The 19,993-nt window shown below is 48.0% G+C and overlaps 1 protein-coding gene across 1 annotated transcript; it reads right to left on the minus strand.

Moving 5' to 3' along the window:
• Positions 1-6,445: 6,445 nt before the first annotated feature.
• On the minus strand, positions 6,446-13,131 carry AQP2 (aquaporin 2). Its single transcript, XM_010311425.2, has 4 exons — positions 12,596-13,131; positions 10,503-10,667; positions 9,601-9,681; positions 6,446-8,815 (listed from the first exon to the last, which is right to left on the minus strand). The coding sequence occupies exons 1-4, from the start codon at positions 12,959-12,961 to the stop codon at positions 8,600-8,602; spliced, it is 828 nt and encodes a 275-aa protein (XP_010309727.1). The 5' UTR covers positions 12,962-13,131; the 3' UTR covers positions 6,446-8,599.
• Between the last annotated feature and the right edge of the window lie 6,862 nt (positions 13,132-19,993).

Raw genomic sequence — 19,993 nt, forward strand, 5'->3', positions numbered from 1 at the left:
CTTTCTGCATCGCGTGTGGGTTTTGCTGGCGTGTGGGTTGGCGGTTGGGGGGTGCTCGCTGCCTGTAGCCAGGGAGGGTGTATCCTACCCCTGTCATCTCAGGCCCCTTTCTTTTCTTTTTGCTTGTCAAGCTATTGCTCAATGAGGTCAATGATTTTGCTCTTGGGAATGCCAGCATAAAGCCGCAGGCTTTGCATGGACACGGGCCATGTTTGCATGTCTCCTTTTATGTTCCTGCGGTGCTGTCCTCCATCCTAAATCTGTCCAGCTGCAAATCCTCGGCTGGCAGGGAGCGGAGTGGGGAGGCTCTCAGCGCTGTGCAACAGAGAGCTGTTGGGGGCTGAGGTTTTGGGGTGGAAAAAGGCTCGAGTGACACTTAATAATGAATTCTTGGTTCCCTTGTGGTCCTTGCAGCCTTGTGCCAGGATTAATTTATTTTTTTTGTAAATGGGTTTGGGTGCCAGATCTGCTCTCCTTGCTTGGCTGATTGCATCTCGCCTCTCTCAAGCAATCCCATCTCTCCGTGCATAATGCAGCAAGCCCGGGCTGGAGTTATCCGCAGCTGCCTCTGCAGAAGCAGTCGCACTCCAGCACGCGGTGGAGCAAAGCTCTATATGCAGGAGACTTTAAATTTAAAAAGGGATTTAAATTATTTTACCAAAGTGCTATAAGGTTGCATCCACTGCTGCCTTCTGCTGGGTGCAGTCAGACCTGCACACATTCTGCAGGGTCAAAAGTTAGGAGGGATTCCTCTTCAGAGCAAGAAGAGGGGACTTTTTCCTCCAGAGCTCAAAAATAAATCGGTCTTTCTCCTCCAGCTGTACGCAAAGTCCTGAGCTCAGCAAACAGACTTGGAGAGTCTGGAGGGACTGAGGATCTGTTACAGCATTAATTCCTGATAATGGTTTTCTCCTGGTTCTGCTGATCCTGGGGAAGATTGCAGAGTTAAAGGCCAGATCTGTTATCCTAGAAACACCTGGTCCGTTGGCGTGTTTTGGTGAAAGTTTTGCAAGCTGGTATTTCAAGACACCCTGGCCGGATTCCAGCTGGAGTAATTGCTTGCCACTTCCCTTCAGCCCTGCCTGTGGCTCCAGCTGGTTAAAATGCGCTTTGTTCCCATCCTCCAAACCCTTTCGTAACGTGCCCGCCACAGATCTCCCTCGGAGGTGGCCACGTTTTGCTGGCAGCTCCTTCGCCGCACACCTCGCTTTAGCTCAAAAGCAGCGTTGAGCTGAAAGATGCTCTCCCAGATTCCCAACTGCGGATAATAACGTCCTAGCAAAATCCTCCGGCTGGCTAGGAGATATCATCAAACAAGGCTGAAAATGATGGGGAAAACTTCCTGAAACAAGATGTTTCTCTAACAATGTGCCATGCAAAACCCACTTTCCCGAGGCTGTTTGCTAGACTTTTCTCTCTGGGGAATTCCTGCTTGGCTTCTCTGATGTCTAACCATGTTGGGCAGGTGTTGGGAAGGCTCCTTTTCCTCTCCTCGGCTGCATGCCCTCCAAGGAGCTTGTATGAACCGAAAGTGCCTTTGATGTTTCAAATTTAATTGAATTAAGCAAGATGTTGAGAAGGCATTACTCAGGTCCCTGCTGACAGATGGACACCTACGTGATGGGGTCATGCACGCCTTGTTTCATTCACCCCGTGGCTTTTGGAAGAAAGAAAACGAGGAGGCTTTTTGCAAGGAGGACAGGTTTAGCTGTCTCCCTCCTCCTCCTCCTCCTCCTCCTCGCTGGTGTTGGCACGCAAACAGCACAACCAAAAATCACCCACACCTACCACTCAATTGGGGGGCCACGCGGTTTGGGGATGATGTGCTGGAGGGGGAGATAGGGACCTGAGCCCACCGCTGGGTCGGGGAGCAGGGTGCCCAGGTGGGAGGAAGGCAGCTGGTACCTCATCCTCGCCCGAGGCTTTGCCTCACCCACGGAGGCGTGTGTGTTATTAACTGAATGCGTGTGTTGGTCCCTGTTGTCCCCAGTTTGCTGATTTCATTTTCTGAGCCCGCGCGGGGCTGCTATTAATTTGTCATTTCCGTGGCAGCCCAGATTTCTGATGAGTTCAACTCCAGGGTGGACCTCAAAGCCTGGCAGATGGTATTGTAGGTGGCCAAATTCAGATTATAAATGCTGCTGAGACTCAGACCAGCCTATTTCTTGTTGGGTTTTTTTTCCCCATTCACCTGGATCTGCATCTAGACCCAGGACCTTAAAACTGGCACAATAATACAAGCAGGAATAATGATAGTAACAGGAGAAAACTCCTTCCGCTGGAATCTGTGATTAATTGGGATTAGATGGCCGGAGGAGAAAGTTTGGTTTAGTTTGTTTTTAAGATCAAGGCTGTTTCTTGCTGGCTCAGCTTTGGAAGTTTGCAGCAAGGAAAAAAAATAATATGCACTGGGAATTAAAAGTGGAGCAAGAAGAAGCAATCTTTCTCCTTCTTCATCCTCAGTTCCTGGGGCTGCTTCTTGCTGTGGTGGTAGGGAAAGTGGTGGGATTAGCACAAAGCCTCGCTGCTTTCTAGCACAAGGCGATGTCTTGTACTGGTGTTTCAGACAGGGCTTTCAAGGATTTCTCTAATCTAACCCACGATCTGCCTGCGCTCTCCGAGGGATTACTCCCCTGGCCTGAGGCTGGTGGTGTTTCCACCTTCTCCTGCCCTGGAGCACCAAAGCTTTTGCTTCCCCTGGTAGCCTGACCCAGCTTTGGAGAGAAAAAAAAAAAAAAAAAAACAAAACCAAAAAAACCCAAACCAAACCTGTGAGCCCAAGTTTGGCTTTGGGGATGTCCCCCCCATCCCTTGCTGCTGTCCCACCGCTTTGGCTTGAGAAGGGGGTCCTAAAGCTGCCGTCCAGCCCTCGGTGGCCACAACGCTGAGCTGGGTGGTCACAGTGACCTTGTAACCCGTGAGTCTGTAAACAGGGATGATGCTCTTTAAATGCTGAATAGTGTTAATGCTTAATAACAGCATCGCTCTACTCTGCTTAGAAATTACTTGGCGGTCTCTGAGGCGTACAAGTGGATGCAAATGCTTTGGGGCCGGTCTGCAATGGAAACGCCAGCATCCTTAATTAATTTGTATTGAAATCATCATTAAATCGTCACATGAGGATAATAATGTGTATCAGGGAAAGCAAAGGGCTGGTTAGAAAAAAGACCTGTACGAGATCACACGGTGAGAAAGCTGGGCTTGAAACCCCGGCGTCCTGATTTTCAGGTCCAGCCCTTTCCAGCAAAGCCACCTGCATCAGCGACATTAAGAGGCTGCATTTCTGCTCATCTAGATGAATACTTTGAATTCTTACGGGCCAGCAGCCGTTTATCGGTGTCCTTGGGATTCAGACAGAGCTGTGTTTGGGGCAGTGGTGTTTTTCCTCTTAAAATGTGTTTGCCATAGAAATGACGTCTTCACCTGTGCAGTCTCCTTTCAAGATTTCAAGGAGTACACTTGAGAATAAATGCTGAAATGATGTGGGGAGAGAGCTGCGATCAGGGCATCCCCTCTTTTCCTTGGCAATGCCAGCCTGCTGTGCGTGCTGCTGGGATGGGAAGGCATGGAGCTGGCTGGAGGGCAGGGACCAGCTCTGGGGTGGAGGAGGTTGAGTTGCATCAAGGCAGAGGGGAACCAAAAGCGCAACCAGTCTCCAAAGCACCCATGAAAATCATAAATAATGTAACAGAGAGAAATCTGGAAACTCTTAAAAGCTGAATTTTTCACATAATCACCTGGTTCCAAGAGCCCAGGACTTTGGAAAGCAAAATACTGGTGACAATACGTGGACAGCTGGTCACCTTGGTCAACTGGAAAATCAGTTTTTCACTTCAGTCTGCCTGTGAGACCCAGAGCAAATGGATCAAGAATTTTCTCAACCTAAAAAGTTATATAGTATATACTGATTTAAAGAGACTCATGGTGGTAGCATCCCTTGCTGCATCACAGCTGGAGCTAAAAACTTTTGCACTGAGTGGTCTCTGGAGAAATGTGTGATTTTTCTTTAGGTTGTTGGTGTTCCTGGAAAATCAGGCTGAAAATCGAAGCAGAGCCTCTGGTCTTGCACCCAGACCTTTTGGCAGAGGCTTGTGGAATGGGACTCGCTGCAAGCCTTGAAGATACAGGAACTAGCTGGGGGTTTGGCTTTCCCCCTGGAGCACCAGCCACCTCCTGAGAAGGTCTGTGGTCCTTTCTCAGACCACACCTGGCCATACCTTCTCCTCCTCTAGCTGTCTTGGATGGATTTAGCCTCCTGGCCCCTCCTCAAAGAAAACCTGCTTGGGAAATATTTCTACATATATAAATAGATCCATAAAAATAATGATGTGCCTGCATCCTAGGTAGGTCATGCCATTGCAAGGTAGGTGCCGGATGGGAGCTGGGTGCTCACATGGCCTTGAAGATCCAGATCTGGAGCATTTGTATAAGGTCAGGCCAAGAAATCCAGAGCAGAAAAACTCAGCTCGAATCTCCAAGGTTTGAAGCTGGGCTGAGCACTTTTCCTCTCTGTCCTACAAGTGTGAGCCTTTCTCTATGGGAGTGACGTGGTTTGCAGCTATGTTTTTACCGGTGGGTTTGGTGTTATCCAACCCGAGCTGTTTTTCTTTCCGTTTTCTCCTGAGTAAGGCACTGCACTTCCCCCATTTGCAGCCAGTTCAGGGACTGGGTTTGAGGTCTGTGCTTTTGGGACAGACTGTCTCAGCTTTCTTTGGAGCAGAGATTTGGGCACTTTCAGATCATTCTCACTCACCTCGACGCAAGGTAAAAAATCAGTACGTAAGTGTTGCGACCGTCCTTCGTGAAGTTTAAATGCTGAAACGAGGGAATATCTCACTAGTAACTACAAGATGCCTGTAAAAGGTGTCAGTATGCATTTCATGAGGTCGATGGCGAACAGTTGATGTCAAGGGCACAGGATCATGCAGAAGGGGAGATTTCCTTCACTTGAAAATACAATACTTCTCAAAACAACATTTGCACATCTCTGTCACCTTTTGCACCTGTTCCTCCTCTCCTGGATAGGGTCGGTGTGTTGGGAAACATCATGGTGCCTTGGTTTGCTGCCATGCTTGTGGAACATCTTCCAGGATGCTGGTCCCAGCAGCATCTCCAGCAGGGTGCTCTGGGGAGGAAGGTCTTGAGATATAGCCAGTGTTTGGGCTGTGTAGTTGTGGACCTCTGGAGACCCAGTGGGATGAAGACCTTACCAGAGGTGGCTGGGGGAATCATCTTAGGAAACCGTGTGACTGTGCCCTGGGTGACAATGCAGTGGTCCAAATGATGTTTCAGTGAAATTGCGTTATTTCTGCTGAAGACTTAGAGTGTTTTAGCCTTTAATTGGTATTTTAAAGCATCAGGGTGGGCTGAATATGGTAGCAAGTAACGAAGTCAAGAAAATGTTTCTGGGCGTGTCTTGAATTTTCACAGCACCCCAAGGATCCTACAGTGCTTTGCAGAATGAACACCCCAAACCTGATCATGCTGGAGAACCTCCAGAACTCAGAGGTGGGACAACAAGAGGTGAAGGAAAGCCTCATGGTCTCAAGTGATGGAGGGACATAAGAAGCAATGTGATCTGAGACACATTGTACTGTGATTTCCATTTTGATGTCATGATCATACTATTTATCACAGGTCATGATGAAGCCAATAAAGGTTAATGTATGGTGCAATATATATTGCAGATATTCATTGTGGAGAGTCATGAGCTCATGGATAGCCATGGCTGGGTGGTTTCAAATCCTGGCTCAAAGCATTCCTGTTGAGGTCTAATATACAAAGTGTTATCAATTTAGTGAGGTTTTGGGTTGGTCTGTGGCAGCTCTGATCTCTGGGTTGCTGATCCTGCCCTCTAATTTGAGTTGCACCGATGTAAATCTGGAATGACTGGCTTGATTTCCTGACAGTGCAAGTTTTGGAAGTGCCACTGAAGTCAATGATCCAGCTCTGCAGAGAAGGTAAATTTGTGGTCCTGATTGACTCGAGAGGACTTAGGCTGCTTTAGCCATCTGAAAATCTGGTTTAGTGAGATCGCTTCGTCTTAACGCTGCCGTGCCGAGACCAGAATCCGGGCAGGTCAGAAATCAGAGCATCTGAGGGGTGCCGAACCAGGAATGGTCTTTATTTTCTGGGTCCCTGTTTTGGAGATGGGGGTGTTTTGGGGGGTTTTTTTGTTTATTTTGTGGGTCCCTATTTTGGAGACGGGGGTGGTTTTTGTTTTGGTTTGCTTTGGTTTTTTTACTATCACTTTTGCCCACCGACAGGTTATTGGCACAAGGCACCTGCACTCGAAGCTGGACCGGGCTGCACTGGTGCATGTGGGGTTTAGGGTCTGGGAGGTTACTTTATATGCCTGTATATATATTATATGACCATAAATGTGTCATTATTTGATTGACACGTACTAATTCAATGGTACATGAATTAGTGGTTCACTTCTAACTACTGAACTTAAAGCACTTTATTTGAAAGAGTACAGTAATTATTAGACATTAAACTCATTTTTGGGCCCTGTGCAGTTTATGTGAATCTTAAACATTGTCACGGTAAATAATAAATTAAATGCTTAGATCTGAAGGAGAAGAGGCATGTAACTAACTTGAACATTGCCAATAAAATAAAATCATCTGTATGGCATTTTACACAGCAGAACATTGACAGGATAAATTCTGGGTAAGTTTCTTTGGGTTTTCCTGACATACATGGATTTGTTTTCCTTTGAAAAGTAACACACAAATACAAACTACTTTTAAAACTGAGTATTTCGTGATTTAAATACAATTTTACGCTCTCATCTGAAACATGATTTTAATTCCCATTCCTAAGAACAGACAGGTTTTTTTGAAAAGCCTTTTCTGAAATAATATTCAGATGCTCCTTTGCCATTGAAGGAACAACGTGGAGGACCAGAATCAGTATTTTTTCTGGGTTAAACCAGCACTAAACCTGCTGCATTTCGATAGCAGCCTTCTGGGGATATTTGCACTAATTGATTAGTAAAATGGATCCTTGGCTACAACAAATAAAGCTTGGTATCTGTGATAGCATTTCTCCCCTTGCTTCCCAGCGTGTCATCAGGGACAGCAAATGACAGAGGAGGTGATGTCAGAGCTCCCATGCTTTCAGCCTTGCTTGGTACGGTGAAATGAAGTCCACGATAACACTTGGTCCAGGTCAGATCAAAGCTTTGTTTACTCCTTTTCTGTCCAGCAATAGCCATTAGCACGTGTTTGAGGAAGAGCACAGTGAGGAATAGAGGAAATTATGAGTTCAAAAGGAGGAGGAGACTGGTGCAAGTAGAGCACAGTGAACAAAGAGGAAGAAAAGAGCATCATTTGGTGGTGGTTCATGTCAAAACAGTCAGAGGGAGGAAAATGGTCAGTAGTGTTCCTTATGATTTAGAATTGGGTCCAATCTTATCGAATATTTCCATTAACAGCCTTAGCAGAAAAAAGCTTTAATGTCATGATGACGTTATGGATGGTGCAATGCTGGGGAGACATTGCCAGCAGAAAGAAGCATTAGGATGTCATGCCAGAAATGTTTGACTTTTAGGCTAAGTAATAGAAATGGGATTAAATTAATGGTTGAAAAACAAAGTTGCATCCCAAAGACTAACCCATATTCCTTGACTATACTGGGGACCATAACCAGGTCCTGACATAGCAGGAGAAAGGGGTGGGATGGTTATGAGGCTTTGGGGTGATGATCAAAAAGAGATCTGGGCTGTAGGAAGCAAGTGATGGAGGTCACACCTGAAACGCTTTATGTTACTCATCTGAGAATCAGAGTGGAATAGGAATAGAGGAAAGAAAGCAAAAACCAGGGAGAGGGATGAAGCTAGAGGACAACACTGGTCGAAGAACAAACAAGCCATGGATGAATTTGAGCTGAAAATCAGGAGGTTTCTTATTGTCACAGGAGACAGCAGTTGCAAGAGCTCCCCAATGGGGTCAGCAGGGACTCAAGGACACTCTTCCAGTCCCATCCATGTGAGCCGAGGGCACCTACATCCCATAGGGGCTGGTAAATGGCAATTTGGTTCCTTGCAGCAGCAAAACTTGTAGTTCATGAGATACTTGTGGCAAGGAGCAAGCACTCCTCTGTGTGTGTGTGCAAACAGCCGGGCAGTGAGAAGAAATGGGAGACAAGTGAGCAGAGTTCAACAGCAATGAGGCATCGGGTGGCAACCTCCACACCCAGCAAATGGCTGTAATAACAACTCTCCGCAGCACCTCAGAGCTCTTCACGAAGGGCAACAAACTCTGCCAAGCGCTCCCTCCTGCAAGGGGGATGTGGAAGGAGCTGGCCCAGGGTAGGATCCCAGTGTCCTCGCTCCTGTTGCTACACTGGTGGCTTTGATTTAATGGCCTTTTTCCCCCAGCATCAGAAAACCATTGGCCATGGGGAGAGCTGGGTGACAGAAGGTGGGTTGGACCGTCACACTGCATCTCCCCAGAAGGTCAGTCAACTTTAGTCCCCCAGCCAAAATGATGGGAGAGAGGGAGAGGTGAAACGCTCATGTGAATGAGTGCTGTCTCTAAAACAGATGCCAGAGTTTTCCCCAGCTCCGCTCTCGGCCCAGGGGGAGGTTCAGCTACACCTTCTCTGACATCCCCCTCGGCAGTGTCTGCGGGGAGTGAAGCTCCACCGACTGCCGCCGCCGGACCTCGCGCTCTGCCCAGTCCTCCTCTGGCTCAAAGCCTTTGAAGATGGCAAGTCTCTCTGAGAAGGTTTTGGCTTGCGGGAAGAGGATGTAGTTGTAGATGATGGAGGCTGCTGCCGCCCCAACCAGGGGGCCCACCCAGAAGACCTGGGGGAAAGGGAGAGAGAAGAATTGGGTGAGCAAAAACCAGACTGATTTTGGAGGACAGAGAAGAACCAGGGGCTCTGAAGAGCATTGCAGAGGGCTTATGTTCCTTCCTACCCTGTGTGCAAACTGCAGAAGCCAGCTCTGCTTTGGCCATCACTGTTGACCTGAACTCCCATCCCGTGCTGTTGTGCCTGAATATACCTAACCATCCTCTTCTGTCTTTCCTCCTCTGAGAGCTGCATGATCTTCATCAACGAGAGGCCCATCGTGAGCATGCTTAATGATTTGGGTTCCTCTGGAGAAGTGTCTTCCTACCCATTTACACATTGCTACAGAGAGGAGGTGGCTGGACACTTCTGAGCAAGTCAACCTGACCCACCACAGCTCTGGCTCCAAACATACCCTTTTCAGATGGAAATGCCCGGGAGTGTTCCCAAAGGAGCTGGTGGAAAATGCGTGCCCAGATCCAACTGGAACCAGGAATGGTCCCCAGGACCGACAAGGTTTTGCTTTCCCCCAGGACTCCCCACTGGTTTTGCTGCTTTTGCTAAGTCATGGTCAACAGATCACACACCTTTTTTTCTGTTGCAATGCACCCTGACTAGATAAGCCAATTAAGCACCCAGCAGCTCCGCCTCTTCTTGCTAATCTCTACATCTCTCCTCCAGCTGCGAGCTGGCATGGAAATGCCAGGAAACTGGATGGCTCTGTGGGTTTTGAGGGATATTGGTAATTTGGGGAGTTCATCCCACCAAAACAACACACAGATAGACCTGACTTCTTACCCAGTGGTCACTGAAGTCTCCGACTATCACAGCAGGGGCGAAAGATCTGGCTGGATTCATGGAGCAGCCAGTGTAACGGATCTGCCGAGAAACACCACTCTTATTGTTAGCATTAAGCTCTTTTAGCACATTTTAAAAAATCCTGGTGTGTTATTAGCATGATTCATTCAACCAGCTGATGTTTCACCCTCCAGCATGCCTGTTCCAGGAAAAGGGATGCTAGCAGCTTCCACCACCTGAGTCAACGTGGGTGAGTTGTCTGTATTTGTGCATCTTCTGCGTGAGCACATCTGTCCTGAGCATGCTGCAACTCAGCTGCAGGCTGGGTGACGTGCCCTGCAGCATGACAAGGACTGTGGGGATGAGCTCCTGCTGTGCCTTGTGCTGGAGTAAATTGCTACTCCTTGCCACTGAGGATGGGAGAAGAATAGTCCCATAGACACATAGGCTTGGAGAGCATGAAGGATGGAAGATGCGGCGTAAACATCGTTGGTTTAATGCATGCACTGAGAGGCTGGGAGTGTCGGGGGCTGCTTTGGTCTGTCATCCAGGAGGGATTTCCCTGGGTGTCCATCCCAAATGCTTCCCAGTCTTATCGAGGTCTTGAGTGCCTCAGTTTCTAACCCATTCATTCCCAGGATAGAAGACCTCGCTGATCCCTGGAGCTCAATGAGCAGCAGAGCCTAGCAGGTTAAGTTTTTTCATGCTGAATATAAGCTGAGCTCAGGCTATGGCTCTGTCATGGCTTTGGTGGGATTTTTCTCCTCTGTCCACTGGAAAGCCATGGGCACCACGTGAGTTACAACCCCTCCCGTCCTCCCTGGAGCGTGCAGCCAAGCAGGGTTTGGGTAAAAACACAAAGATAACTTAAAAAGTGCTAAGTTTTAGCCCATTCTACCTACCCCAAGGAGATGCCCCACGGCAACGGAAAGGCCGATGGACAGGGCAGGAGAGCCCAGGTTGTCCTCCCGGCGTTCATCGGTGGAAGCAAAGATGCATAGAACCAGCTGGAAGGTGAGGAAGAGCTCAACAGTCACTGCCTGCCCCGTCGTCGTCTCGTTGTGCAGCTGGAAGAGGAGTAAAAATGTGTCTCGGGGACAGGCAAGTTTGGTGACCGGACTGGAAATGTGGAGAGGGAGAGCCAAACCAAGGGGAACCAAACAGACACAGGAAATAAGTGAGATTTTTTGGCACCAATATGAAAAGGAGGAAAAAAAAATTCTCAGGTAAAAGTAAAGGTGGGTCAATGTGTAATACTTGATTGACCTGGAAGGAAATGTTTTATTTCTTTGGGTATTTTTCCCCCCACTCTTCTTTCCTCCTAGGAATGTGTTTTTCTTTTCCTCATACTTAAAATGCAAAGTGCCTTTTGGAAAAGTTTACAAATTGCATTTTGAAAATGTCAAAAAGAAATGTTTTGGCATTAAAAAAAAATTGCCTTCCCCCTTCCCACACTTTTTTGACTGAAAGAATTTGTCAGATTTGATCTGAAGCTGTGCCCGGTTGCACCCCCTCTCCTCCAACTCTGCTTTCCTACACTTTATTGCTCCTTGGTGGTTTTTCATCCAGATCTGGATGGATCTGCAGCTGGCAGTCCTGCTTGCCTGCGATATCCCTTCACCATCGCTTCCCCCAGCCTGTCCTGGCACATCTCTGCCCTTTCTTTCCCCGTGTCACGCCTGCTTCAGACATTGTGCATCCTCCCAAATGCTGCTCTGGAGAGTGTTTTGCTTGGTGATGCCACAAAGGTGGAATTGCCCTCCTGGCCGAGATCCAGAGTCAGATTTTGCTCACTCTCCAATATCCACCTCCCCCCCCCCCCTTTTTTTTTTTAAAGTGCAATTTGTGCAGGCAGCTACAAGATGAATAGCCCACAGCGGAAAAAAAATAATCAAAATCCCTATTCCCTGTTTTAGCCGTAAAACAGCAGAGCTGGGCATTTTGAAAGTCTCTCTTAAAACTCCTACTTGCTTTGTTGGGTTTATTAAACCTGAGCTATTATCAGTTTAAATAGTCTTGTTCAGATTAATCCGCAATCCCTTTTTCAACCCTCTTAATCTCTTTGGCAGCAAAACCGGGTCCTGGCAGTGTCTCCCTGCTGCAAGAAAGGGGATTTCCATGTGCCGCTTCCTAAAACACGCTGCCCACCTCCTCCCTTGCTGCTCGGCTTGGTTTTTGGTTGATGCTGCTCCTGGCATGGGCATCTCTACAGGAGATAGAGTTGCCTGTATCTGTCTGAAGAGGAGTGGTGGGGTACGGAGAGGGGATAGTGAACCCTGTGACTTTTATTTTCCCCTTCTTTTTATTCTGTGCATTGGTGGGGAAGGGGACGGTGGCACTGCCAGGGCACCCATGTGTGTTGGGCATTGGGATGAACCAGCTGAATCTGGTGTGGCCATCCCTTCACAATGGGAAGCAACTTAACGAGCAGTGCTATCTAACGAGAAGCTGGGATTTAGACCCAAGCCACCCCCTCTACCTTGGCGCAACATCCCCGTTGCTGGACTCTGGCACAGCAGCCTGTAAATAGCGGCATTGCTAACGCAGCGGGGAGGAAAGGCTGCCTGTACCCACACCACGACTGGAAAGTAGGATGAGCTTGGGGCAAGAGGAATGGAGAAGTGATACTTTTGGTCGTGTCCTTCCCTAAACACCTGGTCTCCTTCAAATCCAGCTCCTCCGCAATACAGCCCTAGATAAAACCTCTTCTAAGGGAGGTGTCTGTGTGGCCACCTGGATCATACCTCTGATTTTAGTCCTAAAAAGCAGAGGAGGCAGCCTGGAATCCTGCCTTTGTCCCTGCTCCTGGAAGGACCCTTGGTGCAGCAAGCTCATGGTACTGGGCTGCAGCTGACAGTGGCTTCCCACCCAACACTAAATAAAGGGGGATCCTTGCTGGCCACAAAACCCTTCTTCACATCCCTCAGCCCTTCCCAAAAGCCCTGCCCTATCTTTCCTGCTCCCTTCCAAGCCCATCCATGGGCTCAAGTCTTACCTTGTTGATAGCCAAGCCTTCCCGAGAGTCTGCTGGGGTGATCTCATGTAAGATGGCAGCCCCCACGACAGCCCCCAGGAGCTGGGCCACCACGTAGAAGACCGCTCGGAGGAAGGAGACTTGGGAGCCGATGAGGCAAGCCACTGTTACTGCCGGGTTGATGTGGGCTCCACTGATGTGCCCCAGGGCTTGGACCAGCGTGCCGATGGCCAAGCCGAAAGCCAGTGCGATTTGAAGGATGCTTGGAGAAGAAGCTGAAGGCCAGTTCAGAGCAGAGCCCAGGCCAAAGAGGATGAAGACCAAAGTTGCCAGAAATTCTGCAAAGACAGCTCGGGTGAAGGCTACGGATCGCAGTTCCCACATCATGGAGCAGCGATTGCTGAAGGCTGCAAGGACTGACCCTGCCCGTGGTGTCTTCAGGCAATTGCTACTGCGGCTGCTGTGTCCACAGAGGATGACAGAGGGGCAACATATATATATATATGGATGCAGGGGGCTGAAGGATCACCTGCTGGAGGAGATGGGATTGTGGTCCTGGGAAACTTGATGCCTTTTTTTTCTTTTGTGTTCCAGCTGAGGGAACACCAGAACCTGCCCCCTCTATTAAAGCTGGGGAATGCAGTGTTTGCCACCCTTGGGAAGTCATAAATCAGCCTTGAGCAATGCATGAAACACTTTTTCCTGTGCTTTCTTATTAGGAGACCTGTCCCTAGAGATGCTTGTTGCTCCTCTCTTCTCCAAGCTCTACTACGTGCAGCGTGGAGAGGAGAGAAGAGCAAGCAAGGGGGGTTCTGTAGAGCTAGGGATGGAGCTGAGGTAGGGTTGCGTTCAGAAGCAGGACGTGGGCTGTGATTAAATAACCAGGTAAAACTGGATGCAGAAGAGTCCCACAGAAGCACAAAACTCCAAGTGACTTACTAAAACTCTATTCCTCAGAGTACCAGAATTTTAGAGCCTGTGCACAGATTTCCTACCCAGGAAAATGGGAACCAGCCCTAAGAAATGACTGTCAGGAAAGAAATTGTAGTGTGAAAAAATGACACACACAGCTGGAGTATCGGCTGTGCTCTAATTACGGGGATTTTGGCCAACTCAGCTCTTCAGAAATGTCTTTTTACTACTCGGTGTTAATCCCCAAAAGAGGAATGATATTTTCTTCTCTGGAGCATTGTTCTTCACATCAAACCATCCACTAATTGCCCATTGAGTCTCTTTTCCTTTTTCTCCCATTTCTTAGGGCACATTTGCCCATTCCTGGGTGCTGTCTGTAAAACCTTTTGCTCCCTATGTCATTGGGGTTGGTGGGTTTTCTGGAAAGATGGCACTTGTTTCTTTTTTTCCCCCTCATTAGTAGACTCTGGAGTTATTTTAAAGCACAAGGAGCTGGGAGGAGTGCTCCCCCAGGGTAGAGCTGGAGTTGAAAGGACCATTTTATTTCAGAGGGATGCAGAGCACCAGAACTGAGAGTCCATTTTTCGGCTCTGACAAAGGTTGCCACTGTACAATAAACCAAATATTTTTCCCCTCCAGAGGAACCGTGCAAGTGCCACCGAACTGATTGATGCAAAATATTCCATATTGCTTGAATTATATCATAGACTCATAAAATATCTCAAGCTGGAAGGGACCCATAAGGATATGTGAAGGCCTGTTGTTTCCTCCACAAAAGGTGGGTAACAATATTGTCGGTTGGACTACATGATCGTTGTAGATCCCTTCAACTGAACTATTCTACTTCTATTCTTCTCCTCTCTTTTTAAAAAAGATGCTTATGGGGATATTGCTCTTAACAAGGGAGAGATTGTGGGGAGAACAAGTCCAGTCCATGGGTGAGTATGAAGGAGGTGGGATTGTAGTCCTAGGAAACCTTTTCCTCTGAAAATCCTTCTCTCCGACTTCCTCAGGGGCTTTGGCCCATCACGGCATCGCTCCAGCCTCCGGTTTTCCAGCAACGAAACCAATCTCATAAAACAGGTTGTGAGGCTAAATATATTTGGGGTGCTGATGAGCCATGGAAACACGGTCACATCCAGTCTGTAGGCTCTTGCTCCTGCCTGCCTGGTACAGACTTGAGCTTAGCGTTACTCAAGAACTAGTTATGTCAGGGACTAGTTACGAATGCAGGCTGTTATTAGTGCAGGGAATGACAGGGAACAAATGCGGGCAATTAACTGGAGCTGATACCCTATTTGATTAAAAGTTATTCATGGTGAGCGAGTTGTGGTGTATCAGTGTTTAATGAAGACTAATTAAAAGGAAAGAGAAGTAAGCAGGATTAGCTCTGAGCAACTTAAGTCTAACGCAGCCTCACGGTCCTCACTTTTTATCTGGCAATGCAAAAGTTCATTGCAGCTCTTGTTTCTGCCACGCTTTGAGGTGTTTTGTGCTATGGTCAGTGAGTTTCTGCTACGTACCGTGATGACAGGATTGGTGTTGCGTTGTAAGCCGTCTTGCTGAAAGGGAGCTCTGCTATCATGGGGGGGGCAGAGCAAATTATTGCTGTGAAGAACAATACCAACGCATCCCATCTTTCACCCAGGGACCTCTAGCACTGCAGTGACCGTAATCCTTCTGGTTTTACAGACAGAGCGACCACAGCACGAAGCCAGACGCTGCTGTCGCTAATGCCAGTGGCAGAGCCAAGGTTTCCTGTGCCACGGCCATACGTCCTGCCGTATGCCTGGCAAACGGAGAAACGGGAGCCCAAACAAGCTGAAGAGCTTGGTACTGGGTTGCTGAAGCTCTGCATGCATCTAGGAGGGGTTCCTGGAGCTGCTGGCGTTGATGGTAATGTGGCTTTACACCTCACACTAAGTGTGCTGCAGCTTTGGGAGCAGCACAGAGCATTGCAGCCCTGTAGCGAAGCCAAGTGAGTTGGGAAAGTGCGTTATTTTACCTTTTAATCCACAGCCCTTGGAGTGTAACGGCATTATCAGCCCTCCCCTGGGATCAAATGCAAATGCTCATTAAGAGCATGTTGGCGTCTGCGGAGGGTTGATACACCGTACTTCCTCCCGATGGCAGAAAATGGCCTGGTAATGAGTTTTTGAAGAACATTTTGCAAGCGAGGGAACTGTGCTTGCACAACAACTTGCTTCTCGAGTGACTTAGATGGCTCAGATATCTTTGCTTCCCTGGCTTTCAGGAAAGTATAAACATCTTTAAGGTATCTCCATTCCATCTAAAATACCTCCAAGCCACAGAGAATAAAAGATTTATTGCATAAACAACAGTGAGTTTTCCTGCTTGGATCTGATCCGTCGTAGAAGGTGCATGTGCTGCCCAGACCTTGCTGGAAGCTCCGTTTTTTTTGCTCTTTTCTGTGAATAGAGAGCGCCTGCAGACAACTCCCCCTCCTCTCCAACAGCTGAACGGACAACTCACACCCATGCTTCACATGGCAGCCAATGCCCCTTTTATTAGACATCGGAGAAACCACAGCAGGACTATGTCTTGGGAGAAAATTTTATACAAACCTGGCTATTATTGGTTCTGCTGTTCATTGAAATACATGGTTTCTTTCCAAGAAAGGAGTAAACTGAAAATGCTACCTCTAAGAGCTGTCTAGGCAAAGCCTTTAAAAGAAGCCAAAGGATAAGACCGAAAAAAAATCTTAATTCTAGTATTGTGACCAACCTTCTTGCTTCTCTGTTGAGGTTTTCTGCTTGCTGCCTGGATAAATGGATGTGCCGGTGCATTTGGCCCCATCCATGGTCCTCAGCAGAGCATGGGGAATGGCAGCCATGGGCTGCCAGGACACTTGGGGAAGCAGAGCAGATGGGGATGAGGGTATGGACTCTTGTGTTGGGATCAGCAGGGGCAGAAACACCTTGGCTAGCTTTTCACCTGGGAATCAGAGTGTCTGCAGCATTAGTTTGGCTCCAGGGACCTTTCCACCCTGAATGTTGTTGGGCTTTACCCAGACAAGTGGGTCTGTGGCTGTGGGCCCACCTGGCAGGGAAAGGACCAAACCCAGGTCCCTCACCTCCCTGATGAGTTTGTTAATCATTAGGCTCCCGCTGCCCGTTGGGGGATGGGGCATACAGAGGTACCTGCGCACAGTGAGCTGCAGAGCACCGAGGGAGAGGACTAAGACCCCTTTTAGCTCTAGGCTGTTTTGTGATGGGATGCAGCAGCGCAGTTCTTGCTGCAACGCAAACCGAGGCAGGTTTCTAATTGCATTTCATAAATGTACCAGGAAAGTCTTGCCTCTCTCCCACTCCTGGTTGGAGAACAGGCAGAGCAGAGGATAATGTCTGTATTCCCCAAAGCGAGGTGACCATCAGAAAAAGTTATATTCTCTCATTGTCATATCACATCAAAAGGACATTCGTCCAGAGGAGCAAAATGGAAAAAAATCAACACCTTTTCCGGCATTTCAGGCCAAATCCTAAATCGCTATTCATGCAAAACTTCTGCTGGCTCTTGCAGTGTTTATTGTTCTTGTTTTAACTGAAACAGAAGGATTAATGCAGCCCTGATTTCCTTCACTGACTTCAATGAATTGAGCTTGAGTGCGGGCCAGGAACTGGGCCTGGTGTTAGGAGAAGGCTTCGGTTTATTTTTTTATCCCATCTCAAGGACTTGCAAGTTCAGTCCTGAATGTTTGCCCAGGGTCTTAGTCAAGGCAGACAGCGAGACTCTGGCGTTGGTGGAGCTGGGCTCTGGATCACACCAGGATCAGTACACATTTCTGGTGGCTGTAGAAAACCCTGACATCCGTGAAGACCAGGAAGCCTTCCACCCCAGCATGATCTGATCTGTATAAGGCACCTGGACAAGGATTTAATTCTTTCTTCCTGTGGTTTGTAGGAAAATATAGTTTTTAGTTTGCTAACAACATGGTAATAAGACCCAGCCTGTCCAGAACCAGGGAGAGGGAGAAACCATGGTTTCTGCCTCTGCAGAAAGACTTGGTAGACGAGATATGGCCAATCCGAACATACTACAAGGTCAGAGATGGGGCTGAGTTGAGTGATGACCTACGTTTAATCATGCCTTAAGGGGTGAAGAAAGGAGATTATTCTTCCCTTGTTTGAGTGCTGAAGTTCAAGGCCAGGCCATGGCATATTTTGCATAAACATTTACAGGAAAATAATTAATGCTTTTTCTCTTGAATCCATGAAAAAAAAATAAAGCCAGACAGCAGGATATCCATATAGCCAGCAGATTTTGAAGTGAGATAGACCCATGGCCTTACCAGGTCTTGGGAGCTCTTTGCTACTTATCCAGGCGTGAATATTACATTAGTTAAAATCAATCAGATTGCGACATCATCTTCAGCTGACAGAACTGAGCAGGAGACCTCAGCTTCACCCTTTGCCAGATACCCAGCATTATGTTTGCAAAACAAATCACATCTAATGAGCCAAACTCCCAGCAGGTGTAAATTGGGGATGTGGCTCTGACATCAGCATAGTGACATTGACTGAGAGCATCCAGTGGCTGGTCTTTTCACTATTTTCCTCATTTTTATGTAAATAAGAAGTAACTGAGCTGAAGTCCATGAAGGAAGAGTGAATGAGCGTGATTCTCTACGTAATTCTCCTGGATTTAAAAAAGAAAAGCTAGGTTAGATACTGCCAGGAATTGGTCCTGCCGGTGACTCTAGAAACAATGTCCCCTCTCCCCTCCTGTCCTGTCCTTTCTGCAGCCCTGTGGATCTGAGATGCTCGTCACCGTCACTGTGAGGGATTGCAGAGGTAGGGCTGTTGCAATACCTGTGTTATCTCACCATCAGTGCTGTGGGTACCAATATGTGTATTGGCTGCTCACCTGTGCTGCAGGACTTTTTTGGCTGCTATCTCCTGATCTTTGCTGGGAGGGAAGCAGGAGTGTGTCTGGTAACTTTATCTTTGAGAAGAGGCTGTTATCTCAGCATCTTTCCTGGGGAGCTGCTGGTGCGTGTGGTCAGGAGGTGCATGAACGGTGCACGGATGAAAGTAGGTTATTGCAAAAATCCCAGCTGGGATTGATGGAGGAAGATAAAGGTGCTTGGTTTCTGAAAACAGCATCTTTCATCTGAGACCAAGGTCAGTGCCATGGTCCTCACTGTATAGCCAGGTAAAGGGAGCACTGCAAGAAACTTTGTGGTCCACAGGGGCAAGAAGAGGACCACTTTCAGGCTGCAGTGCAGCAATCACAGAGAGAAAGCCAGATGAGATGTCAGACTACATTGAAACCCGCCCAGCCATTAAACCGAACAGGCATTTTGAAATCAATTGTTGAGTAAGAAGCTGCTTCTGCCTCTGCTTTTGTGGACGATGGAGCTGGGGTCTGGGTATGGGGTCAGGCTCTGGCAGCCCCAGGAAGCTGGTGGCTGCAACTGCTCAGAGGCGTCTTCAACTCAAGAGTCTCAGCACAATCCTAAAAACACGAAGCTCTGTATGTGCAATCTCACCAGCAGCCTGGAGCCGGTCACGAAGTGGTGCTGCCTCGTCCCGTAACTCTCGGAGTTACTGGACACTCCCAGCCCACGGCGGGGTCATCCTGCCTCCGTCCTGAGGTTTCCGATGCCTGGTGCCCAAAGACATGTGGGGTTTGTGCAGAACCAGTTGAACAATTAACAGCGGGTTGGGTTCCCACCCTAGGTGGGCTCCAGGGAAGAAGCAGTGCAGCAGGTGAACAGGATGGTTGGCCCAGAGCCATGAGGGTAAGAACAGTTTTGTGGGAGAATGACTTTGCCCATGGGCATCCACCAGCTACCCTCTGCCTGAAGTTACTAGATTGGATACCACTCATGAAAAGACCTCAACAGCCTTCAGAACTGGCCATTAGCCCTTTCCTCTGTGCTGGATTCTTCGAGGTCTCCTTTGGTCTGTGTGACCAACATACACTGGCAAAGGGCTAGGAGAGGCTCCAAAACTGTGCCTAAAACTTAGACTTTTACATAAGGCATGCAGATAGGAGAAGATACAACCTACCACTTTTAAATTTGAAATGGAATGTGCCATTTTTCTTCCCTCCTCCTACCCTTTTTTAACTGTCTATCACCTTTCATCCTCTTTTCCCCTATGTGCCTCTCTCTCTCTGCGCTTTATGGTGCTACCCAGACACCAACATCCACGCCAAGGCTGCAACAAGTCAGGGAACCACAAAGTTGGTTTCATAAAGCCTCTGGCTCCTTTCTGCTTCTCAGAATAAAGGTTTAGCGTGGGATATTTTTGTTTGTGGTTAGTTACTTGATTTCTGTGTGGGTTTTTGGGTGCGGCGCAGGGACTGGGTTGTCAGCAGCGTGAATTGCCATCCTACTTTGGTAGAAAGACTTTCTGAGGACTTTTTATTTTAAAAATCTGGGTTATTGCACTGATTTCCTTCTGCATTTATGCCTGTGTTTGATGGGATCTGGCCCTGGAGTGTCAGTGCAATTTGCTTCGCTTCCTTGAATTGTATGAGGCG

The sequence above is a fragment of the Balearica regulorum genome, chromosome 29 (genome assembly GCF_011004875.1).
Source record: "Balearica regulorum gibbericeps isolate bBalReg1 chromosome 29, bBalReg1.pri, whole genome shotgun sequence".
NCBI lineage: Eukaryota > Metazoa > Chordata > Aves > Gruiformes > Gruidae > Balearica > Balearica regulorum.

Coding starts and splice junctions, on each gene's coding strand:
- AQP2 (XM_010311425.2), bottom strand. CDS start 12,961: ATGATGTGGGAACTGCGATCCGTAGCCTTCACCCGAGCTGTCTTTGCA. Junction 10,668..12,595: donor AAGGCTTGGCTATCAACAAG/GTAAGACTTGAG, acceptor CTCCTCTTCCAG/CTGCACAACGAGACGACGAC. Junction 9,682..10,502: donor CCGTGGGGCATCTCCTTGGG/GTAGGTAGAATG, acceptor GTTTCTCGGCAG/ATCCGTTACACTGGCTGCTC.